This window comes from Pelophylax lessonae (genome assembly GCF_965119305.1).
Source record: "Pelophylax lessonae genome assembly, chromosome: 1".
NCBI lineage: Eukaryota > Metazoa > Chordata > Amphibia > Anura > Ranidae > Pelophylax > Pelophylax lessonae.
Window position 1 is genome coordinate 516,559,575 of NC_138768.1, and position 26,795 is coordinate 516,586,369.

At 42.6% G+C, this 26,795-nt stretch overlaps 1 protein-coding gene across 1 annotated transcript in view; it reads left to right on the top strand.

Annotated features, from left to right (window-relative positions):
• Positions 1–26,795, top strand: part of APC2 (APC regulator of WNT signaling pathway 2) — a 118,676-nt gene that overhangs the window by 60,361 nt on the left and 31,520 nt on the right. The window contains exons 4-7 of the mRNA XM_082264002.1: positions 12,761–12,845; positions 16,644–16,815; positions 21,085–21,193; positions 22,345–22,458. Coding sequence (XP_082120128.1) covers positions 12,761–12,845; positions 16,644–16,815; positions 21,085–21,193; positions 22,345–22,458 — 480 coding nt within the window. The remainder of the gene's footprint in view (positions 1–12,760; positions 12,846–16,643; positions 16,816–21,084; positions 21,194–22,344; positions 22,459–26,795) is intronic.

Consider the following 26,795-nt stretch of genomic DNA (forward strand, 5'->3'; position numbering starts at 1 on the left):
ATTCGCCTTTTGGCCCGGGTTATGCTGGCCTCTGTTACGGCCAAACGTGCCCTTTGGCTTCGGCCCTGGGTTGCCGATGCTGCCTCTAAACAGGCTTGGTGTAGGATTCCCTTTGAGGGTTCTTCCCTCTTTGGGAATAAACTAGATGCAGCCATAACCCGGGCCACGGGTGGAAAATCTGGGTTCCTTCCCCAGGACAAACGCCCAAGCAATCAGAAACGCTCTTTCCCAAGGAGGCAAAACGCTAATCGTTCTAGGGAAGCGCGCAGCTACAAACCAGGAAAATCCTATGGGAGAAGCTGGAAGTCAAGACAGTCCTCCTTTCAGAAAGGCCCCAAGGGCTCTTCGTCCGGTGACCGGGAGGCCACCAAATCCTTTTGAGGTTGGTCCCGTCCAGTCTTTTCCCTTTAGGGGCCAGGCTGCTCCAATTTCGGGACGTCTGGGCGGCCTCGATCCAGGATCCCTGGGTTCTGAATGTTGTGTCGCAAGGGCACTCTTGGACGTTCAACAACGTTCCCAAACCCAGGTTCATCGCAACTTCCCTTCCTCCTGCAGCAGAAAAGAAGAAGGTTCTTCTCAGTTATGTAGATACCCTACTGGATCAACGAGCTGTTGTACTAGTTCCCGAAGAGGAAAGGGGTCAAGGAGTATATTCGCCTCTTTTTCTTGTCCAGAAAAAGAACGGCACTTGGCGCCAGGTAATAGATCTAAATTATCTCAACAGATCTATACGTCGAGAGAGATTCAAGATGGAGTCCCTAATTACAATACAGCACTCGGTACTCCCAGGAGATTGGTTGGCATCAATAGACCTAAAAGATGCGTACTTCCACGTTCCTGTGGCAAAAGAGTATCATCGGTTCCTCCGATTTGCTGTCAATCATGTCCACATGCAATTTACATGTCTTCCCTTTGGGCTCTCGACTTCGCCTCGCACCTTCTCCAAGACGCTATTGGCAATCGTGGCTCTCATCAGAACCAGAGGTATCAGATTACATCATTACCTGGACAATCTTCTTCTTCTGTCCCAGGACAGGTCCCAGCTACTGCTACATCTGGAGCAGGTGATTCGTACTCTTCAGGAGTTCGGGTGGATTCTCAATCTGGAGAAGAGCTATCTGGTGCCCACGCAGTCCCTGGTCTTTCTCGGAGCACTGTTCAATACGGTGAATTGCACCATATCTCTACCAGAAGAGAAAATTCCAGTGGTCCAGAGCAGGGTGGCTCTCGCCCTCGCTGCCTCCCAGCTCACTGCTCGTCAGTGTCTAAAGGTGGTAGGGACTCTAGTGGCTACCTCACCCATGGTGAAGTGGGCTCTGTGGAGGCTGAGACCCTTTCAGAAGGGGTTTCTCCACCAGTGGACGACTGTAATGTTCCAGTACCTTTGGTACCCTAAATTACTCTTTTCACAAGTGTATGCGCCCCACCATTCTCTTTTGGAAAGGTGCGCATACACCTTTAAGACTGAAGCTGTCATCACTCAGCGCCGGACTAGATGGCTATTTAAATCGCCGGTTCTCACTCACATGTGTTCGTTCAAACACCCTTACCTGGATGCTAACTTGGCTTGAAGCTTTCGTGCTTGCAAGCATACCTCGCTGACGGAACCTCGCAGCGCTGATCCCTGCATCCCGCTTCCGGATCATCCGCTCCTCCTGAACCAACCTTCGGCTGTATTGCTATTAGTGCTAAGTACCCCGCAGGGGAACCCTCTATAAACTTATACTAAGCTTACACTATCTAGCTCTGCATAGTAAAGACTATTTATCACATCTGCATATCTAGATTGCTAGCTCTTAAGACTACTGCTACTTATTCCTGCACTGGGTTGATCTCTCTTGTATGTCCACCTGCTACTCTGTCATCTGCTACCATACATGATTGCTAAACCTACCTGCATCCATCTGCTACTGTCTTACCTTCAAGTGTCTGTCACCTACCACCTCCACTCAACCTGTCTCTTAAATCTTCATCACTGTGTTACTACATACATAAAGTCACTCTAGGAACCAGCTTGTTGAGTGTGTGTATTTACTAGCTGAATTAAGACCTTCCACACATGATGAGTCATTGAGGTTGGGAATGGTATCTCAGCATCTCTCTTACATGACTACTGAAGTGGAATATTTCTGCAGCTGAAAATCCACACCATACATGAAACGCAGGAGCGTTACAACGACAGAGAACCTGTCACAGATTATTTATCTAACACCATTCATGAAGGGGTGTCTTCCTTGGTGGCTACGCCGTGCAAATCTAACCAACTGCCACTCAATTGCTCCAATTTCGTGGGTGACGATAACCTCCGACGCCAGCAGTACCGGCTGGGGAGCTCACTGCCGGTTAGAAGTGGCACAAGGCAGGTGGAATTTCGCCAGTCACGGAGTGGTGTCCAACATCCTAGAGCTACGAGCCGCCTTCAAAGCCCTCCAGGCTTTTCACCATCTGACTCAAGGGGCCTCAGTGTTACTCAGGATGGACAACACCACGGCAGTGGCATACGTCAAGAGGCAAGGTGGAACCCGCAGCATGTCTCTACTCCAGGAGACAGATCCAATTATGTCTTGGGCCCAGCAACACCTGGCCAACCTCTCAGCGGTCTTTGTCCCGGGGGTATTGAATACGCAAGCAGACTTCCTGTCCAGATTCCAGTTGGACAACAACGAATGGTCCCTCCATCAGGAGGTGTTCAATTGGGTTCTGTCTCTAGGAGTCTCACCGGAGGTGGATCTTTTTGCGAGTCCACACAGCAAAAAACTTCAGAAGTATTACACGAGGTTCAGGGATCCTTGAGCCTTCGGGGTGGATGCCTCACGGACAGATGGAACTTCCAAGTTGCCTATGCCTTTCCACCGGTGCCAATAGTACTCCAATTCCTTCGGAGACTGAAGATGGAGGAAGTAGAGGTCATAGCGATAGTTCCCTTCTGGCCCAACAGGCCTTGGTTTCCTCTGCTGTCCCTTCTCAGCTTCAGGGATCTGATCCCTCTGCCTCTCAGGCCAGACCTTCTATCGCAGGGGCCTACTCTACATCCGTGCCCTGCGCGTCTACACCTCAAGGTCTGGTTCTTGAGAGGGAGAGGCTGGAGGCCCTCGGATGTCTCTTCTCCTGAAGAGGTGATTCCCACTCTTATGAGCTCGAGGAGGGCTAGCACCAACAGAGTGTATGAGAGAATCTGGGCAAGGTTTCTGAGTCATCAAGCCCAGGGTTTGGGTCCAGCAGGGGCACCTACCATTCAGCAAGTATTGAGTTTCCTACAGTCTGGTTTAGATCTGTCCCTCTCGGTCTCTTCTCTCCGGGTGCAAGTTTCTGCCATCTCAGCTTTCATCGGAATTCAGTGGGCAAGACATCAACTGATCCAACAGTTTTTTAAGGGCGCAGTCAGGCTCAGGCCTCAGAGAAAACCTAGATTCCCGAAATGGGATCTTCCGTTGGTCCTGGACTTCTTTGCTTCGAAAGAGGTTGCTTCCATGTCCATCAGGGAGCTTACGTTGAAGACGGTATTTCTGGTGGCTATCACCTCTGCCAAGAGGGTCTCAGAGATACACAATTTGGGCTGCAAAGAGCCTTTTCTGACCTTTTTTCAGGACAGGGTGGTCCTAATCCCTATGTTGGGGTCAAACCCTAAAGTTTCATCTGTCTTCCACGAAAATTCTGAGATAGTTCTGCCCACCTTCAGAACAAATGAAGAATCCTTAGTCCATCCTTTAGATGTGGGAGACACTCTGAGTCAATACTTAGAGGCCACATCCTCCTTCCGGCAATCGGATTTCCTGTTTGTTCTTCTCCATGGGAATAAGAAAGGTACACGTGCATCTTCAAGAGCGGTGGCTGCATGGATTGTCCAGGCTATACAATGGGCATATAGAGCAAAAGGCTTGGCTCCTCCAGAGGCGATTACGGCTCATTCTACCAGAAGCATTGCTACATCCTGGGCAGTTTCTAAACATGTCGCCCCTGATGTGATCCGCAAAGCAGCCGCTTGGTCATCTGTGAATACCTTCCTTACACATTACTGTGTTGAACCTGCTGCCTTATCTTCAGTTAACTTTGGCGTTCAAGTTTTGTCAGTTGACAGTGCCAATTAAAGTTTTCTTTGTTCAGCATCTTCCCACCCGGGAGTGTATAGCGAGTTATTTCCCGAACGTATGCTGCCATGGAGTCTGTCAGGAAAACGGAAAATTGATATCAAATACTTACCTTAATTTTCCTTTCCTGATGGACTCCATGGCAGCAGGAGTCCCCTCCCAATTCCTGAGTAGGCTAGTTACAGAACACTGATGCTGAAAGGGAGCAAAGATTTATGGGAGTGGGGTCCTATGAGGTAGGAGAGGAGGCGGAGCCTACCCGAACGTATGCTGCCATGGAGTCCATCAGGAAAGGAAAATTACGGTAAGTATTTGATATCAATTTTCCGTTTTTTCTTTGTTTCTGTCATAAAATTTAGCAAATGAGTAATTTTTCTTCACAAATTTTGGCCAAAATTTATACTGCTACTTATCTTTGGTAAAAATAACCCAAATAAGTGTATATTAATTGGTCTTTGTGAAAGTTATAGAGTCCACAAGCTATGGTGCGAATCATTGAAAATTGATCACACTTGATCACACCTGATGTACTGAAGGCCTATCTCATTTCTTGAGACACTAAAAAGTCAGGAAAGTACAAATACCCCCCAAATGACCCCTTTTTGGAAAGTAGACATTCCAAGGTATTTAATAAGGGGCATGGTGAGTTTTTTGAAGTTGTAATTTTTTCCCACCATTCTTTGCAAAATTAAGATTTTTTTTTTTTACAAATTGACGTATTAACAGGTTATTTCTCTCACACAGCATATGTATACTTGCAACTACACCCCAAAACACATTCTACTACTCCTCCTGAGTATTGCGATACCACATGTGTGAGACTTTTTCACAGCCTGGCCACATACAGAGGCCCAACATCCAAGTAGCACCGTCCGGCATTCTAGGAGCACAAATTACACATATCATTTCCTGACAACCTATCGCACTTTTGAAGGCCCTGGAGCACCAGGACAATGGAAACCCCCATAAAATGACCCCATTTTGGAAAGCAAACAGCCCAATGTATAATTTTTGAGGCATAATGAGTCTTTTGAATATGTCATTTTTTTCCACAAGTTTTTGGAAACTGTGGAAAGAAAATGAAAACACATTTTTTTTACACAAAGCTGTCCATTTATGCAATATTTCTAACACATAGCATGTACATAGCAAAAATTGCACCCCAAAATACATTCTGCTATTCCTCCTGAGTATGGCGATACCACATGTGTAACACTTTTACACAGCCTAGCCACATACAGACGCCTAACATCCAAGTAGCCCTTTTCACAAAGTCCATTTATCCACTTAAGACTGGGCCTATTTTTGACACTTGGTGTTTACAAGCTAAAATTATTTTTTTTGCTAGAAAACTACTTAGAACCCCCAAACATTATATATTTTTTTTAGCAGAGACCCTAGAGAATAAAATGGAGATCGTTGCAATATTTTTTATCACACCATATTTGCGCAGCAGTCTTCCAAATGCAATTTTTTTGAAAAAAAAAATCACTTTTTTGAACTAAAAAATAAGAAAACAGTAAATTTAGCCCAATTTTTTCCATAATGTGAAAGATAATGTTACGCCGAGTAATTAGATACCCAACATGTCATGCTCACAGAATGGCGCCAAACATTGGTACTTAAAAATCCCCATAGGCAACATTTTAAAAATTTCTGCAGTTTACCAGCTTAGAGTTACAGAGGAGGTCTAGGGCTCAAATTATTGCTCTTGCTCTAACGATCGCGGAGATACCTCACATGTATGGTTTGAACACCGTTTACATATGTGGGCGGGACTTGCGTATGCGTTTGCTTCTGCGCGCGAGCTAACGGGGACAGGGCGCTTTAATTTTTTTTTTTTTCCTATTTATTTTATTTATTATTTTTTTATTTTTACACAGTTTAAAAAAAAAAAAATGTTTTGATCATTTTTATTCCTATTACAAGGAATGTAAACATCCCTTGTAATAGAAATAGGCATGACAGGTCCTCTTTATTGTGAGATCTGGGGTCAAAAAGACCTCACACCTCACAACTACACTAAAAAAGAAAAAAAAAAAAAAATTGTTGAAAAAAGAAAGAAAAAAAAAAAAAAAAACCTGCCCTTTAAACCGGTTGCTAGGCAACGACTTTTGACGTAGCTCCGGTCCTCCAAGACCATAGAGTCGAGTGAGGGCCATCTTGCCCTCACTCGACTTCCTGTCTCTGAGGGTCCGGGACCAGATAGTTTTCCCCGCTGACGGCGGGTCCGGTAAGCTGGGAAAACGTCTGGGGCGCGCGGGAGGGGGCACCTCTTCCCCTGCACCGTAAGGGTAATTCCGCGGAGAATCCGCCACTGGAACCACCCTTATCTGAAAGCCGACAGCCCGCCGTTTAAAAAAATACCGGGGTTATGGCAGCTATCTGCTGCCATAACCCCAGTATTTAGCTTTTAATGGCCGACGCATATAGTCGTTAGGCTGTCGGTAAGTGGTTGCATGTATATGGCAAACAGGTAACGATGACTGATGGGGTGACAGGTGACTGATGGGGTGACAGGTGACGATGACTGATGGGGTGACAGGTGACGATGACTGATGGGGTGACAGGTGACAATGACTGATGGGGTGACAGGTGACAATGACTGATGGGGTGACAGGTGACGATGATTGATGAGGTGACAGATGACGATCGATGAGGTGACAAGTGACGATGATTGATGGGGTGACAGATGACAATCAATGACGGGGTGACAAGTGACGATGATTGATGGGGTGACGATCACTGATGGGGTGACGATCACTGATGGGGTGACAAGTGACGATGATTGATAGGGTGACAGATGACGATGACTGATGGGGTGACAGGTGACGATGACTGATGGGGTGACAGGTGACAGTGATTGATGGGGTGACAGGTGAGGGGCGATGGTCACCGATGGGTGACAGGTGACGGGCGATGGTGCACGGCGGTACTGATGGCAGTCTCTGGTGACCGGTGAACTTTAGGCTACGTTCACATGTGAGCATAGCGATCATGGGCAGAATCACTGCGATTCTGCCCGCGATCCAGAAATCATTGCAAATCGCGGGACGCCTGTGCGATGCCCCTGATTTGCAATAGCACCCCAAACGCTGTGCGATGTTGCCGCCATTTCCGCCTGCCGAATCGTGGTAACATCACGCAAACAACGCATGACGCCCCAAAGAAACTCTTGTACCTTTTTTGGGCGTCATGTGATTCTGCCTGCGATCGCTACGCTCACATGTGAACATTATGGGTGTCAATTTCTGGGCACTGATGAGGTGACTGTTGGGTGACAGGTGACATTGGGGGGGGGGGGGGGTTGAGGACTGTGTGGGGACCTTTATTTTTGTGATTTTACATTTTACAGGTACACAGAGCAGTAACTCACTATTTCTAGCTCTGCTCTCCTCATACTGGAAACTGTATGAGGGGAGAAGAGCTAGTAACAGTAAGTTACTGCTCTGTATTTACATTTTGTGATCGGCTGTGAATGGATTCACAGCCGATCACATAGTAAACAGTCACTGTCAGTGACTGTTTACTACTGCCGGTGACAGCTGTGTTCCTACGGAACACAGTGCCACCGACATGACCGCGCTGCGCACTCCCGATCGCGCATGCGCGGTCATTTTGTGGGTGCCTCCATTGTGATCGGCTGTGTCATTGGAACACAGTCGATCACGTGGGAAACAGCCACGCCCATTGGCTGTTTCCCCCCTGCCGGTGACGGGGGGTGTCCCGGGGAGACCCCGACACCGGCAGTGCAGGGCGGCGCGCACGCGATCGCGCGCCTGCCCTGCTTAAAGTGCCGTCGTCATAAGACGGCGGCCCAGGATAATGGTCGCACCGCTCCGCCGTAATATGACGGGGGGCGGGCGGCATGTAGTTAAAGTGATTGTAAAGTCTACCTATAATAATAACACAAATGTTATACTTACCTGCTCTGTTGCAGTGGCACAGAGCAGCCAGGATTCCTCCTCTTCTCGGGTCCATATCCGTGAACCTGGCCCCTCCCTCCTGTTGAGTGCCCCCACAGAAAACAGCTTGCTATGGGGGCACCTGAGCCGCGTCACAGCTCCCTTTGTTTATTCAGACACGGAGCCCTGACTTGGCCCCGCCCCTCTCTCTCCTTAATGGCTAGCTGATTTTGATTGACAGCAATGGCAGCCATTTGGGAGGGAGACTCTCCGACGCCTGAGACACTTGTGGACATCGTTGGATAGAGAGGGACCTTAGGTAAGTGTTAGGGGGGCTGGGGGGGGCTGTTGCACACAGAAGGTTTTTTATCTTAATGCATAGAATGTATTAAGATGAAAAACCTTCTGACTTTACAACCCCTTTAAGATCCACCATTCCGTTAAGGCCGGAATATGGGAGTGACGTCGGACATCGCTCCATTCCTCCAAGGCCATAGAGCCGAATGGGTGCTATCTCACCCTCACTCGGCTTCCTGCCTAGCCATGGAGGGGATTGAATTGGCTCTGGGCTAACCGAACAGCGGGGGCACCTCTTCCGCCGCCTCTAAAAGTGATCCGGTGGCGAATCTGCCGCCGGGATCACTTTTATCTTACAGAGACTCGACCACGGTATGTACAAATACCAGGGTTATGGCAGCTAGCTACTGCCAAAACTGTGGTATTTAACCTCAAACTAAATGGGGTATAGTGGGGTATACAGTGGGGTATACAGTGGGCAGTCTGGAAGTGGTTAAAGAGGATCTCAAGGCTCCTTCAGAAATCCAGTGGTGTCTTCAGGCCAGCTGATTTGTCAATTGGCTATCGGTTGCTGCCGCCGCCATCTCGGCTAAGGGAAACCGGCAGTGAAGTCTTGCGGCCTCACAGCCGGTTCCCTACTGCACATGTGCCAAGCCACGCTGCGCTCTGTGAATGCCCCGGTGGCAGGAGAAGGGGGTCTGAATGCGAAGTCAACCTTAAGTGGGAGCGGGTACCTGTCTAAACCAGGCACCCCCTCCTCCCCAAAATGTGCCAAATGTGGCAGTGTAGGCGGGGAGGAGGCAAACAAGCAGGGCTTCCCCTTTTGGGTGGAACTCCACTTTAAAGTTTCTAGGCACACTTTCAGACCACAATGATCCCTGTGCTTCTTTGCTTAGTGACCTATGAGAGTTCTGTGCTCTCGCACGTTTTGAAGCGAGCCGTTCTGGACCACAAATGAACCGTGCCAAAGTAATTCTAGCACCAGCTCGCCTGTGTAAATCTAAAGTAGTAACCTGTAAAGTCTTTTAAAGTGTCCTCTATGGCTAATAAAATTTTCTTCGTTTGTCACCGTTGCTCAGGCATGTGCAATTTTAAAGCATTATATTTGGTATCTATTTACTTGGCCTAACATCATCTTTTATATTTTACCAAAAATCTGGTTATTTATTGTGTTGTTTTACATTAGAGTTACAAAAAGTATATTTTTTCCAAAAACATTGTGTTTGAAAAACCGCTGCACAAGTTACATGTGACAATAAACAAATTTCAAGATCCACCATTTTATTCTCTAGGACCTCTGCTTTAAAAGATTATATAATGTTTGGGGGGTTAATACAAATTTTCTAGAAAACAACACTGCTGTAAACAAGTGTCAGAAAAATTCCTGGGGGTCAAGTTGATATTATTTATAAATTTAAAACGAGTTAATGTGATGAGAAACATACAAATAAAGATTTAAATCATTTTTTTTTTGTTAAATAATAATAGTAATAATATTTTCCTAAAAAAAAATAAATAATTTGAGCTTATGTGGTCAGCCAAAGAAATACAAATAAAGATTAAAAAATAAATATGTTAGTGGCAATCAGCTGGGGAATGCCCAAAGGCTATGTTTTGTACCTAAACATCTAAATTTTTCAATAAAAATAAATTTTCAAAAAAATAAAAAAAATATGTAGGTGGCAGGTGAGGTGACCGACTGTAACCCCATCTCCCCCCCCCCCCCCCAGTCCGTGGGGGCTTTTTTTTTCCACAAGGCCGGTCTCTGGTGCTGGGAGGGTGGGGACCATAGATATAAGGTATGTCTTGTTAGAGAAGGCATACTTGTAAAGAATAATCTTCGAACATGAGAGCATAGATTGTCCTAGAATAGTAACACACCTCCATCACTCATGATATTGTTTTTTTTCTTTCAGAAAGCTAATGGTTATTACTAATGAGCACTTAGTACAGTAGCAGATAGTGGAATATGCATTACTTTTTCCAGAACCATTAAGTTAGCTCACATGAGCAATTAATGGACAGCAGGGACCTCTGAACGGTGTTCATTTGTGAACAGAAAATCACTTAAAAAATATATCTTGAGAGGTTTACTTCAGTGATATCATTGATTTAAAAGACACAAACACCCAGACATTTCTGTATTATAGTAAAACAGAAAATAAATATGGACTAGAATCATATACTGGTTTCATATAAATTCTGGGGAATCATACAGTCACTGGACCAGAATTTGACATTCCCCATCATGGAATTGCACACTTTCTGCTGCAACTTTCCTTATGCAACCATAATCTCCGTAATCTTTTAAGAACAATTTTAAAGACCCCACCCCAGCAGTAGGAAAACTTGGGAACTTGGGAACAGAGAAGAGATTTCACTTCCCCAGTCCCCAAGCATTTTAATAAACTGTTGGGTTGGTAAATACGGTACTTCAGTGTCTAAACAAAACATAAAAATATTTTCAAAATGAGGCAATCCATCGCAAAGTTGGACTTAAGCTGGCCATAGATGGATTGAAAATCATCTGATTCAGCAAGGACCGCCTGAATTTCAGTTCTATCATTTAATTCCCATGTAAGAGAAGTAAATCAAATGAACGGGACTTTTGGAGATTTTTCATTTGATCAGCTCATACAACCAATCAGCTACAGTGCTGATCAGTGTATTCTGACAGTGGGTGGGTCCTGCTGTCAGAAAACAATAGCTTAGTGGAGAGGATCCCTCTATCCACCTTTGTTGTGTGGATGGAGGATCCTATTCATTCTTTTTTGATCAGCTGGCTGGCTGATGAAGGAATATAAATGGCCAGCCTTACTCTTATAATGAAACACTAGGTAGTAAATTTTGTCATTACTTATTACAATTACTTATTACTATTATTAAATAGATATGTAAATGTAAGTAAATGTGTAGACTATTATATTTATATACTAACTAAGGTACAGTGAAATGAATTATCCTTTGGATTCCTTTATCTTTCAGTAACTAAGATCTCCTCTAGAGGAGATGGTGGAACTTAAGATAAGACACAAATGCAGCGCTCACTGCAGAGAACAGGTGTATGAAAGCATGGAAACCGAAACAGGTGCTCTGACTCAAAGTGTCCTCCACCCACTGCAGACAGCATGAAACTATAAAGAGAGCTGGCAACTCTGGTATCCGTGTTAGGCCCCTTTCACAAGATGGAACCGATCAGGTCCGCCTGTGCTTTTGTCAGGCGGACCCAATCGGGCCACACATTTACTTCTACGGGGAGGCGAATGTCAGTAGACATGTCTGCTGACACCCACCTGGCATCCGATCTGAAAAGATCGGCAGAAAATAGATGGATGCCAATACGCTCGCCATCCGTCCAGCGGGTCGGATTGGAAGGGATTGGATGAAAACAGACAGGCTGTCCGTTTTCATCTGATCTCCCTATAGAGGAAAGGCAGACTCTAACAGGAGATGGACCTATCATCTGCCTGCTCAACAGAGCGATCCCTGCTGAGCAACGGAGTCAGTCCAAACAGATCCACCCCATGTGAAAGGGGCCTTAAGGTCTTTATTGGCTACATGGCAGAGACATTAAAAAAGATCTAACATGTTTCCACGAGTAGCCTTAATCATAGCTTGATTTCTATGATTAAAGCTACTCGCCGAAGCGCCTTAGCTCTTTTTAAGGCTCCATTCACACCTGAGCGTATCATTTTCAGGCGTTTTTTGCAGGTGTTTGGAGAAAGGCATTGACATCTAACAAAAATCCTTGTAATCTGCCAAAAAAGAAGCTCATGTACTTTTTTGAGCTTCAGGCGTTTTGCTTCAGGCGACAAAACGCACAAATGTGAACAGGGGCCATAGAAATGAATAGGATTTTGCTTGTTGGGTGTTTTGAGACTTCAGAGATGAGCGTTTTACGAGCTGAAAAACGCTCAGGTGTGAACAGGGCCTTAATGTCACTGCCATCTAGCCAATAAAGAGTTTAACACAGATACCAGAGTTGCTGGCTCTCTTAATCGTTTTGATGGTGAAGCTGTACCTCAAAACAAGGACAGTGGGGTGATCATTGATCACGCTGAGCAAAATGACTTTGGACAAAACTTTATAAGCTCTGGCATGCTCATTTTATATGGTATCAATTATATCAGTGATATGTTGGTTTTTCGGATACATCCATAAGTGTTAATGATAAAAGTGTATTAATTATGACTGCTTGAATAGCATTAAAAAACTTTTATGCATAGGAAAATATTATTTTCTTTTTCTTTACAAAGCACTGTTATTAGGATTTTCACAGTTGAAAAGATATTTCATTCATGAATTGGTCACCACTGAAGTGGCTAGGGATGCATGCATCTCCCTCTGGCATGATCGGATATTTAGTAAAGTTGACCATTTTCTTTGTATGAAAAACCTCTAAATAGAAAAATAGTTAAACCTTGAAGATTTAATTTAAGTTTACACATGTAATTTTTTTGTTTGGTTTAGGAGGTCCTTAAACATCTTCAGGGCAAGCTTGAACATGATGTTGGCGCATCAGCAAGTCAGTGTGACATACTGGATCAGATGAAAGGTAAAAAAGTAATGTAAATTAACAGGTTAGCTTGAGATAAAATAAGAATTATGTAGTTGAATATCTATTACAGGCAAAAGGATTCCCGTCAGCTCTTGACTTTTAATTTGCATGTTTCTACCCAATCACCCTTCTTTACCAGTTGCACTTTGCAGCAATAAATACCTTTGTTTAATATGTTTATGTGTGAAAAATAATAATGTTTGTCATTTAGTTAATTTAAATCTGGTAAATACCGTATGAAATTATGCAAATGAATAGTTTGTGTTTTTGTTATGCAGAAAGCCTAAAATTAAATTTTTTCAAAATATATTTTTCTATTTTTTAACTCATCTAAATATAAATATTGCATATTAATATTTCCTAATTATCATTTGCTGCCAGCAGGTGGACTTTCCACCTTATACTGCTGCTATGTATGGTGTAATTAGCCTATGTTGTTAACCAAAAGCCATTTCTGGTCTGCCATGTTTCATTTTATAGGGAGACCTGCATGCTTTCTAAAAAATCGATGCAGGGTGAAGTGGGTATGCAGTAGACTAGGGGTATAATGTTTTGAGGTAGACTTTGTTTTAAGAGCTCAATTTAGGGTTAGTTTAAAGCAACTTTCAGCATATTTGTGCAATAAACTGTTTCCTGCATGATTATCATTTGAGCTTTCAGCCTCTATGTCACTTCTGTGTCCTGTAGTCACATACAAGCTGTCAAGAGAAATTAGAGCATGCAGCAGGGAACCACAAAAGTGACACTTGCAGTGGATGTGGTCTCTAGTGATACATATCTTTTCACTTATATTATCTATTTGGACACAAATAAGTCTTTCCTAGCACTTGGTCACTTTATTTTATTTTGTTATTATGTATTGATTGAACTGACAAGGCACAGAGGCATACCCTTCATTGGGTCCTTTACTTTTGCTTTGCATGGTATATTGGGCAGCGCCATTTTACCTCCCCCTTATTCCCATTTCTATTATAGATCCTTTTGGACCATATATAGGAGGTAGGCCGCAGCCAGCATTTGAGTTTATCTATCCTAGCGCGTATTCTCTCCCCTCTTTCACAAAGGAGCAGATACCAGTCCGGCGGATGGATTAAGGACCTTCTACTGCCCTTTCCAGCTCTCCAAGAGTACCTGCCTGTCTCCTGGAATCTCCTCCATGCTCTTGAGACTGTGTTGGGAGACACGGCAAACCTTCTGGCGATGGCACGTATTGATGTGCCATCCTGGAGGGGTTGCCTGTGCAACCTCTATAGGGTCCAGGTATCGCCTCATGCTACCAGTAGTGACACTGATCCTAGCCAAATGCAAAACTAGTGAAAAAAATTAAGAAAAGATGAGTAGGAAAATAAAATGTCAGTGGTCTTCACCTGTAACACCATTCCTGTTTTGGAGGTTATCTCATTGTTGCCCATCTAGTGCACATATTGTTCATTTCATTAAGACTAAAGCAACTGAAACTGATGAACAACCCCCTCTGCTACATAATGGACCAGATACATTACCCAGGAGATAATTGACTTAATGCTATACTCTGATTAAAATGTGTCCCTTTCATTTTTTTGGAGCAGTGTATTTTAAAAATTAAAAACTGGTTGGGTTTTTTCTTTATTTACTTTTTACTAAGTTTGAAACTTTTCTTTTTCTTAACTTTATTGCCATTGCAAGAGGGACTGATAAGCCCCGATGTGATAGCATAGTGAAAGTGACATGTTCTCTTTAATGAGACATCACAGGCAATGTTCCCTCTAATTTTTTACTGTGCTGAGCAAATAAAAAAATTTCTGAGCGCAGTGCTCCCCATCCTTTTTATGGACTGGTTAACGTTTGATAATTTTTCTGTGGCCCGCGGGGGGGGGGGGGGAACGTCAATGCAAAGTGACCAGTGTGCCCCCAATCAATGCAGAGTACCCACAGCATTGCCTCCAATCGATGCAGAGTGCCCACAGCATTGCCCCCAATCAATGCAGAGTGCCACAGCATTGCCCCCAATCAATGCAGAGTGCCACAGCATTGCCCCCAATCAATGTAGTGTGCCACAGCATTGCCCCCAATCAATGCAGAGTGCCCACAGCATTGCCCCAATCAATGCAGAGTGCCACAGCATTGCCCCCAATCAATGCAGAGTGCCCACAGCATTGCCCCCAATCAATGCCGAGTGCCCACAGCATTGCCCCCAATCAATGCAGAGTGCCACAGAATTGCCCCCAATCAATGCAGAGTGCCACAGCATTGCCCCCAATCAATGTAGTGTGCCACAGCATTGCCCCCAATCAATGTAGAGATGCCAGCGTGCCCCCTTTCAATGTAGAGATGCCAGCGTGCCACCTTTCAATGTAGAGATGCCAGTGTGCAACCTTTCAATGTAGAGATGCCAGCGTGCCACCTTTCAATGCAGAGATGCCAGCGTTCCCCCCGCAAGACCAGTGCACTTACCTGACGGCAGCTTCTCAGTCCTCAGTCCTTCCGCCTCCTCCTCGGCCAATGGCATGGGTTTTGCCTTTCGGACAATCAGGAAGCGGGAGGACCCGCTCCCTGATTGGCCAGGAGGAGGATCCGTGTGACAATTGTCACACAATGGGCGGGCTTGGGGCGCACTGCTCTGCTCCCCGGCCGCCACGTCTGTGGCTGCGCGGTCTGAAACTGTGCTTACGCGGGACCGTCATTTAGACTGCCTGTCCGCGCATGCGCGCATCTTAAAGGGAACATTGATCACAGGTATATAAAACCTCTAATGCTACCTCCGCACACTGCTCAAGCTGATTGAGCACATATTGTGCTCAATCTGCTTCTTCCCTTGCCAGGGCAGTTGAAAAGTAACAGCTTTGAATCAGGAAGAGTTTAGAGCTGAGCACTTCAGGGTTTTTTCTTAACAACTGATGTTTACTGATCTACCACTGCACTTCGTCCTGACACCTGCTATGGAGGGTTTAGCACCCGGGAGGAACAGGTAAGTGCAGGACGCATGGCAGGGAAGGGGATTGATTGAACCTGTAACTTACATGTACATTTTCTTAAGCCAAGCCTAATGTAAAAGATAAAAAATCAAGTACACAACTAAAGTATGTAATGAAAACATATAGTGTTGCTGATCTTGTCTGTGAAAATCATTTTATTCTGTAACACCACATAATAGTTAAGGCACCTCCCAAATATGTAACCTAAGACATTGGTGCTTTTCCCAAGTCACCCTTGAAGTTGCATTACAAGTAGGTTCTTTTTCCCACCCTATGGTATTTTTTGGGGTTTTTCTTTTTTACATTGGTAAATGTCCCTCATGGCAGTGCCCAGTTCAGCATGCATATTTTGATGACCCCTTGACTATTAGCCTTGAAAATGTCCCCAACTGATTATCAAGATTCACCCCCAATAGTTTTCAGTGGGGTTCAATTTTAATATTGGAAGTTTTGGACTTCAGACAGAATTCAACAAATCTCCCACAAACCAAAATTCCATACAAAATGTAATGAATCAGCTGATATTGTTTAAGTGCAAAAGATGCAGAGAAAATCTTTTTTTTATACTCACGTTCCCCCAAGCCTAATGTCAGACTGAATGCAACCAGGGGAAGGTTTAAAAGTTAAGATGGTGGGACTTCAGTACACCTCTGCTGTACAAATCATCAATTGGCAATGCCATCTTTTACTATCACAAACCAGTAGTATAAAAAAACGGAATGATTGACAGTAGTCTTGACCCTCTTGTTTTTAGACTCAACTTAATATACTATATATAATGTGATTTGCAGGCTTAAAATAAAAATATTTGACAATTGAATCCACATTTCTTCCTTGCAAGGTGATGTCCATGGTTTATACAATCAATATGCAACCACCAGTTCTGCTGATACCTCAGTGATCCTGGGTCGGGCTTCTGCAGCACCATCTCAACATTCAGATACTCCTCAGAAGAAAGGAAGGGCAGAGGATCGTTCAAGTGGGACTTTAAAAGCAGAACTGGAGAGGGAAAGGTGAGAAGATAGTTCATTTAAGAAAGCTACAAAATATTATTTTCTGTATTATACAAGAAAACATCTTCAAAAGTAAAACCTGACAGGCACTAACATGTATAATACACCTACTATAGAAAGTTCATGTATTTAAGTTCAAAACAGTTTTTAGCTTTGGATGGAGTGTGGAAGCATTAGTCTGTCTGGGGAGGCTACCTTTCCAATTTGTTCCGGTGACCATTATCACAATCTGAGAGTGGTGGAAAATCCAAAATTTTGAGTCGTCACTGGAACTGAGGGCAAGTCTTCTAATGGGGACACTTGGCAAGGTGACAGCTGTGTAAGAGGGGGTTGTGTCCAATAAAGTGAAGGCAAATTTTCCCGAGGAGACTCAGATGGCAAAAAAAAAACCTCGACAGGGGTGTTAACCTTTCTATACCTTACCTTCTATAACCCTTCTATGCCTTACATTACAGTAACTTTATTGGTTTTAGATATACTTCAAAGCGGTAAGCCGTAACCCAAAGAAAAAAAAAAAAGATATGGTCCCCTTGAAGTTCATTGCATAATGTTCTAGTATGCACTGCATACTAGCACATTATGCAAGACTTGTCTGTAAAACTGATCCTTTCAGCAGTGCACTGTCACTGCTAACAGTGATTCTATCTTCTAGTCTGTCTTCCCTCCGGGTTCATAGGCTCCGGCCATTTAAATGGCCAAGCCTCAATGATGTCACTTTTGTGCATGCAGCATAGAACTCCAGTGCCGTCCACTCAGAGCACAGTGCGCATGCGGCAGTGCTGTCACCAGGTGCTACACATCTGAATATCTCCTAAACGGTGCACGTTTAGGAGATATTCACTGTACCTACAGGTAAGTCTTATTATTGCTTAACTGTAGGGACAAGTTAAAAAGGGGAGTTTACTACCTTTTTAAACTCAGATGGTCTCTAGGATCAATTTTACAACCCCGTGTATTGCAAATAAAAGGCTGGCCATGCCAGATTTCTTTCTTTCTATTTAGTGTGAGGTCCTTCTTAAAACACAGTTGAAACCTTAAAGAAAAAAACGTGAATTAGCTAATTTTGTAAACTATTCTTTCCATTATGAATCATTTAAAGTAGAACTATAGGCAAAACTTTTTTTTTCTTTTTGGATGGAGCAAGGGATGGAACCCCTGTCAGATCTTTTTCCCTATCTGTGTCTCTTTGCGGAGATTTCCCCTCACTTCTTGTCCCATAGCCAAACAGAAAGTAAGCGGAAATCCTTGCAAATTAAGGGAATTTCTTAGAGACCCCCAGGTCACCAGAGTTTCCAGAGGATTCTCCCTCTATTACTTTTCTGGGGACAACCTAAAATTTGGGATTTTCTTTTACTTTCACTGATCATGGTAAAGAGGACAAATAGAGAGGGGGAATCGGATTGTGGGCAGAATTGCCGCGATTCTGCCCACGATTCCGAACCATTGCAAGTCGTGGGATGCCCAAGTTCTTGTACTTTTTTTGGGCATCAGGCATCCCGCGATTCTGTTTGCACGATTTTACCGCAAAAGAAAAAAAAAAAAAACCTGAAAAACAACAAATACTGACAGCCTTTGCCTTTGTTGTGAATGAACTATCAGGGCTTTCTGTCAGAGTGTAACTGTCTGCCTGTATTGGAGGTAAGGACAGACACCTACACAGACAGTCTGCAGGACCATGGCATTCCAAAAAAAAAGAAGGTGCTTGAAAGTACTCTTCTAGAGTGTAATGTCACTGCACTCAAAACATGGGTTCCATTATTATACCACTGGTCACAGCATATATAAAATCATGTAGCGATTTATTAAAGGGTTAACACAGAAAACCGTCCTTTTAAAATGTTCCAAGTATTGCCTCCTTAAGGATAATTGCACCCAGAAGTCCGAGGTCGGCCATTTTACATGTGATTCTTATTGATGTTTATCCTTAAGGGGGCAATGCTTGGAAGTTTTTTAAAAAGGCACTTTATTTAGTGCACTGGATTTTAGTGCATTATATTTGTGAATGTTTTTTTTAATTAATTTAGTTCATAAAGCTGAGAGTGTATTAATACTACACTATGAGAGGTTATGTATCCTCTCTTTTCTGCTGAATAGGCTGGATTCTGAGTGGATGGTGACCAGGCTTAGACTCTTCTAGCGGACCTCCTCCATTCATAGAGTGTGTTCATTAAGTAGTAGTAACACAACTTTTATGAATGGAGGTGGGGCACAGAGGGTGGGCATAGTCGGCCCTTTTGATGAGTGAAACCTAAAGGGTAATATCCTTAAGGTCCCAATATTCCAACCTCCCTGCCCACAAGAGGAGTCCCAAAATCATAAGAAACAAAAAAAAAGAAAAACCTATGGGTGGAGGAGTCACTGGTAATGTTCAAATATACATCACAAAAAATACCTGGCTATGACTTTGAAAAATCCACCTCCTAATCTATATTGAATATAGTAACATAAGTAGAAAAACACACCAAAATGCATAAGCTCTTTTATAGAAATACAACTCCTATTCACATCAAAGTTGAACAATAAACAACAAATGACTAAAAAGTCTTGACCAAGAATAAAGTTAATATAGCAGACAAGGCTCAGAGGAACGAAGATTTCAATGAAAAACAGCAGCCACCAGCATAAGACCCGGTTCACACTGATGCGAGTGCCGGGTTCGCATTTAATGTCGGAGCGCACTGCTCCGACATTACATGCGATCAGCTGTGCGGTGCGAGTTTAGCCATACAGTTTGTATGGCTAAATTCGCATCGCACCCGGTGCAAACACGCACAGGAGGCATTTTTGCAGCCGCATCAGGATCGGATCGCACAGCGGTTCACACTTGTGCGATCCCATCCTGTGCGAACTGCACGATCGCACTGCGATATGCGATCAAACTGGGGGTGTCGTTAAGATTACATTGACACCCCCAGCGGATCGCATATGGCAGTGTGAACTGCCGGGGGTGCGTGTGCGATGCGGGAAAAGGCTGCGAATTCGCAGCCTTCCCGCATCGCAATAGTGTGACCCGAGCCTAAGGGACACGTTTTATTCAATGTAAGTACCGTTCCTGGTGCTGATTTTAAAACAAAATTCAAATACACTTAAGCTTTAAAGATTTGCTATGAATAAAAGTTTTGATTAATTCTTTAAAAACTTTCTATATTAGATGCTGGAGTAGAAAGCTCTAGTACATCTAAAGTCCATTTAAAAATATTTGAATCCTCTGGCAATGTATGGGGATTTCGGTTATTTTGGGCCAGTAAAGAAACAATTACTAAGAGTTTGTTCAATAACAACTAGACATGTGCGATTCAGTTTGTTCAGATTTGTTTTTTCGGACTAAAAATGTCATTTTCGGAGATTCGGATGTATCCAAATTCCCAAATGGGCATAGTAATAAATCTGAACGAATCCGCAAAAAAGTTACAATGACATTTTCAAATTTATTCAAATCATTTTGATTCATTGAGAAGCTGGTTGTTAAGGTGCGGGTGGCCACTGTGTCCTTAAAAAGGGTGGTAAAGTCACAAGGTTTTTTTATCCTAATGCATTGTATGCATTAAGATAAACAAACCTTCTGTGTGCAGCAACCCCCCTCAGCCCCCCCTAATGCTTACCTGAGCCCCATCTACATCTACATCTAATGATGTCCACGAGTGCCTCAGCCGTCCGGGACTCCCCTCCTCATTGACACCATTGGCTCCCGCTGCTGTCAATCAAAGTCAGTTAGCCAATGAGAAAAGAGAGGGGCAGGGCCGAACCACAGCTCCGTGTCTGAATGGATACATGGAGCTATGACTCAGCTTGGGTGACCCCATAACAAGCTGCTTGCTGTGGGGGCACTCAAAGGGAGGGAGGGGCCAGGAGAGCTCAACAGAGACCCAAGAAGAGGAGGATCCAGGCTGCTCTGTGCAAAACCACCTGCACAGAGGAGGTAAGTATAACTTATAAAAAAAACAGAGACCTTAAAATCACTTCAACAACCATGACTCATCTGCTGTCAGTGAGGTCCCCCGCTGTCAGCAGAATGTAAACAAAAATGTAAACAAAACAAGTGCCGGTAGTGATAAAAAATGAATTACGAAAACAAATGGGGTCTAATAACAAATGCATCCAGAACAAATTCTTCACTTAAGGAATGCATCCGAAAATGAAACAAAACAACGTTTTCCGGCATGCACATATCTAACAACAATCACATTTTTCAGCATTAATATTAAGAGAGCTGCTTAAAGTCTGTCAGTCCACAAATAGCTTATCTAAAATATTGATTTATTTCCCCAGATGCCTGTTGTTGGGAGAAATAGACAAAGAAGAAAAAGAGAAACACTGGTACTATTCCCAACTTCAAAGTTTGTCCAAGCGCTTAGAGGAGCTGCCCCAAGTGGAAACGGTATGCATGGAAACCTATGTTAAAATAGTGTATCAAAAATATCATGCACATATTAAATTTTGAGGGTAAGGCCGGCCATACACGGTTCGAATCTTGGCCGGTTCAGCAGGAACCTGTTAATGGGCAGGCTGAATGTACTAAGTTGATTGATCGATTAGCTTGGGTACAACCAGCCTCCCGGATTCTCTTGCGATTATCACTAGCGGCTGCTATAGCCACTAACGATGATCACTGTCTTTTCCTGGCTGGGGCGGCTTAACCTGCCTGCCCCCCACCAGGAGAAGACAATGGCCCGGCAGGAGGGATTCCCGCATTAACAGTGTGGTTGCAGGAAAGAAATTTGCTCCGTGTACGACCGGCCTTAGAATCTTTGTCAGGCTTTGTTAGGGACAAATAGATGCAAAAACCTTATAGAGGTGATAACTCTTAACCACTTTGTCCTAAATTTTAAAAATGGGGTCTCTGTTCCACTTTTCCACTAAGATGCAAATGACTATAAACTGTAATATTTATAAGTTAATAGTGTATATAAGTAAATTGTATCAAAGTCAGTAAATACTATAAGTATATAGCGATGATAATGTAGTGAAACACAGTTGTCAGTTACCAGTTGTGTTTTACCACATATAAGGTGCTTTTATAGTGCAGTTTAGCAATAACGGGTCCCTGGAAGTGATTTTAAGGCTCCATTCACACCAATGCGTTTTTTCATGCTTTTTGCCAAAATGCAGGACATTTTTTTAACATGGATTCCTATCACGTTTACATCACTGCATTTTTTGCGCCTCTGCGTTTTTGGAAAGTTTCAGGGACTTTTTTTAAATGCAAAACGGTGCTTTTTTGGTTCAATAGACTTCAATGGAGAAATTGCAGAAAAACATGTATTGCGCTTTTACCGTGACTTTGCTGTGATTTGCGTTTTTAAATCTACCCAACAACAAATTCCTCCCTCCTCCAAAAAGAATAAAAAATGCAAATCGCAGCAAAATTGGGGCTAAAAAATGTATAAAGCACAGAAAAAAAGCTCTACAGAAATGCTCAAAAGCAACATGCATAGGTGTGAATCGAGCCTAAAGGGATGGCTATCTACTCTTCAAAGTCTCCACCCTTTACTCAGTTTGTCCTCTCTGATCACCATTTGTACTGTTCAGTTCTCAATGCAGATTGACCTGATCCGCCAGCAGCTAGAGTTTGAGTCTCAGCACCTGCGCTGTGTGTTAGAGGAAAGATTTGGTACAGCAGATGAAATGATGCAAAGAGCACAGGTAAGGTCTAAAAGTGTCAGATAAAAGTAAAACCAAAAAAAAAGCAGTACAGTACATAAACCATTTACATGATGCTCTGACAAGGATTGATTTTTTTTCCTTTGGTTTTAAAAACTCTTAACTTGTCCAAAAGCATGTGAATATGACTGCCTTCTCTCCAATTACTTCAGTATCTGAAAACAGAAATGGGACAGATTTATATACGAATTAACTCCTTTAGAACAGAAAGCCAGTGTTTTATTTTTTGGTAGGGGTAAAGAGGGGACAATTTACTATGCCAGCAATGGGTTAATGGAGGAGGTTAGACTAGAGAATTTAACTTTGTCCCATTTCAGAAGGGACTATTTTAAAGTCAGGTCCTCAGTGGAAGATGTATCTCAGATAGGTAGCCAAATAAGCTTGTAGATTGATGATAATGTGCGTTCCACAATGCCCCAGTACATCCATAGGGGCAATTCACCGGTTGCGGGAGAAGAACCCTATTTGCTAAGGCATGGAATGCCTTGGCCTCCATCATATTTTCAATTAAATAGGATATTGCTAGCTATTCTTGGCCTACTGGAATGCTAGATGACGTTCAATATTTTCTCATGCTGTATTCATAAGATGTGACCCTGAAATAGTAAAGAATTTTGGGTATGTGTGACTCCTCAATTAAATATATACCAACTAAACCAGGTTAATGTGGGAGATTGCCAGGCAGAAAGCAAGCCTGACAGCTACTTAAGGGGGAAGGATATTTGGATTTGGTATAAGGAGGTAGATCCCCAAATAAGGTAGGGCTGTAGCCCAAGTGAATTTATAGGGTTTGTTAAAGATATTCATTACATTACGTTCATGGCTTTGAAAAATACCTGTTTCCAAAGAAACCATGCCATCCTTAAACTATAGTCGAAATGATGATTTTTATGTTTGAGAATGAAGACCTTAATGATGGAACTGCTTTTTTCTTGCTATAGGATTTTGCATGACCATAACTTACAGTCTGCTAAATACACAAAACTTTTTGCAGTATAGAAAGTACTTCTTACATTTGCATGCACTAATTTTTCCAAATTGGAAGATTGTAAAAAAAACTGATTAAAGCCTAACTCTATGTTTTAATGAACTTTAAATAACTAAACCAACTGTAATTGATATTTGATTTTGATTAACCACTTAACGTCTAGCCACGTAGACCTACGTCGGCTGATGACGTAACCCGGAGGCGGCGTCCATGACGTCACGTCCGGGTTACTCTGCTGCTAAAGGCGGCAGATTAAAAAAGTGACAGTATTCAAAAATGCAGTTTTCGGCGTTTTGAATACATTCAAGTGCAGTGGAGAGGTTTGGGGTCTTTTAGACTACCGATCCCTCCATAAAGAGTACCTGTCACTGCCTATTACTGTCACAAGGGATGTTTACATTGCTTGTGACAGCAATAAAAGTGATCAGATTTTTTTTTTTAAAAACCTGTGTTAAAATTAAAAACAAAATAAAATAAATAGGAAAAAAAAATAAAAAATGTAGCTGCCCCCGTCGTCGTTAGCTCGTGCACGAAAGAAAAAAACGTATATATGGAAGTCGCACCGCAAATGAAATCGCTGTTCAAACCACACATGTGAGGTATCGCCGCGATCGCCAGAGCGTGAGCAATAATTTAAAAAAAAGAGCTACACTCTAACTCTAAACTGGTAACTGTTAACATTTTTTAAAGCATCGCCTATGGAGATTTTTATTAACCGTAGTTTGTCGCCATTCCACGGGTGTGCGCAATTTTAATTTTAATGTTGGGTATCTATTTACTCGGCGTGACATCATATTTCACAATATACAAAAAAAAATGGGCTAACTTTACTGTTTAGTTTTTTTTAAATGCAGTGAAATTAGATTTTTCGTAATTTTTCCAAGAAAATGGCGTTTGAAAGACCGCTGCACAAATACCCCGTGACAAAAAATATTGCAATGACCGCCATTTTTATCTCCAGAGTCTTTGCTAAAAAATATATATATATATATATAATGTTTGGGGGTTTTAAGTAGTTTTCTAGCAAAAAATACTGATTTAAACTTGTAAACAAAAAGTGTCAAAAATAGGCTTAGTGGTAAAGTGGTTAATGAGTGCACAATTTATTTGACTTTTTATATGTATATTGGATTGATTTATATATTTTAGCGCAGTGCAATTTATTTTTACATCATTTTGCAATGATCCAATGATGACATTTTATGGTTGGTGTATGGTGAATGCAGAAGTTTTCTATAAATTTTTCATACAAATGAAAGGCTTGCCTTAATGCAACACATATTTGTTAATGCAGTGACAATAGTCTGAACTCAGCTTTAGTGTCAATAAAGTGATAAAAAGGAAAAAAAAAAGATTTGGTGCTGGTTGGGTGAAAAAAATGTATTAGTGTCAGATGTGGGGATAAAAAAAACATTTAGTGGGGGTGGAATTCGGTGGACAGTGTGGGTGGGGGAAAGACATTGATGGTCTGTAGAGGTAAAGCCTTGCACTGAAGAGTGTCCAGCACTGGTGCTCTCTCTTGAACTCCTGCCACTGGTACTAGGCACCTATGTTTCAGGCATGAGATCACGCCACTGGACAATTTTTTCAAAGAGTTGCAGTCGGGTCCTGGAACTGGAAGGAGTGCTCCTGTGTTCGGCTCCGAGAGACAGCCCACACCTTCAGAACACCAGCATTGTGCTAAAATCTTGGGACAGTCCCGTGGACTCATGAATGGTTAGGGGCATTTCCTTGCTAGGGTACAAAATGTATTTCTGAGGCTTTGAAACATGCAGTTGAAGCTGTGCATTGTCTCTGAATGTATACAGCATATTACATACAGACAAACTGAAATGTGGGTGGAATCTGTTATATACAGACAGTTCTCCAACTTTTGTTTCTGACAGCAACTTACAGTGCCAGTGTCTGGGTACTTTTTCACCTGGTGAATTACATAACACAAAGATAAATGTTCTGGAAGCTAGAAGCATTTATTGTGCACAGGAGGATATACAGAAAACAAAGACAGTCTCTGCATATTAATCACATATACACTCATCGCACCAGGATGAATTAATTCTGCAGACAGATTTAAAGTACATGTCAATGTGATTTCATGCATCAGGCAGAAATCTTACTCAAGTGAGGAAAATAACGAAAGCAACTACACAACACAACTTATATTTATGCCCAGAGAGATTTCATAGTATTCAGATTGTAGATTTAAATCTTTAACTTCAAAGCCTTGGGGTCCATTAGAGTTTGTTGTTCTAACTAAGAAAACCAAGAACAAAGAAGTGCCTTTATTCAATCTGTTTCAGATATAGTATTAAGGTTTATGATGATTCATACATAGCATAGAATTATGTATTATATGTCATAAGAAAAAAGATTTCTAGTCCGTCTTATTTTCCTTTCAACCAAGTGCTATATTATAAAGAATTGATTGATAAAAGGACAACCAATTAAAAGCATTGGGACTTTGAATGAAGGACTATCCAATGTAGGAAAAAGTGCTTCCATCCCTATGAATAGGAAAAAGGGGGGGAGGGTAATAAGGAGATAAAGCCATTTGTTTCTGTTACATACATGTATATTGTATATATGCATATATATATGAAAAGTGTTCCCGCTGTGGTGATCTCATGCAGGTTACTACACGATACCCATTTTTATATTGTTGTTCATGAGGGTTTAGCATCATTACTGCACACACATTGCTTAGGTACTACTGTCCATCATCAGTGTTGTTTTTGCCACTACTCGGCAACACTTTCCGCACTCACTGCTATCCCAGCGGGAGTAGTGGATACCGAGCACTGCCATATGGCAGCTGATGATCTTACCTTGCAACCTTTCAATAGTCTAGAGTCCGGACTTCACTACATGTGACAACGTTGTCTTTTATGCACGGTGTGTTTGGTGGAGGTAGTATTCCATGCATATCATGTTTCGATGTTTTGGATGTTTTTTTCTATCAATAAAACGTATTCTAGTTACATTACTTGTAACATATAAGTACCTTCTTTTTTTATGGGCTTTCCCATAGTTGTTTTGGCTGTACTATTGTTTTTGGTACCTTGATCCACGTCCTCAATCTTGATGAGCTAACGCACTAGATTAGTCGTCCATTGATACCACCAAAGGCTTAGACATGCCATTTAGGCTCTGAGGAAGAGGCTAAGCCTCGAAACGCGTAAGCCTTTACAGCTTCAAGGGACAGTACACCCTTGGATCTTGATGCTGAAGACTGCGTACCATATTTGATATGCTTTTATCACAAACTCGTTTGTGAGTATTTTTATACCTTTTTATTTAAATAAACCTTTTTATAGGATAAGGCACTAGGCCG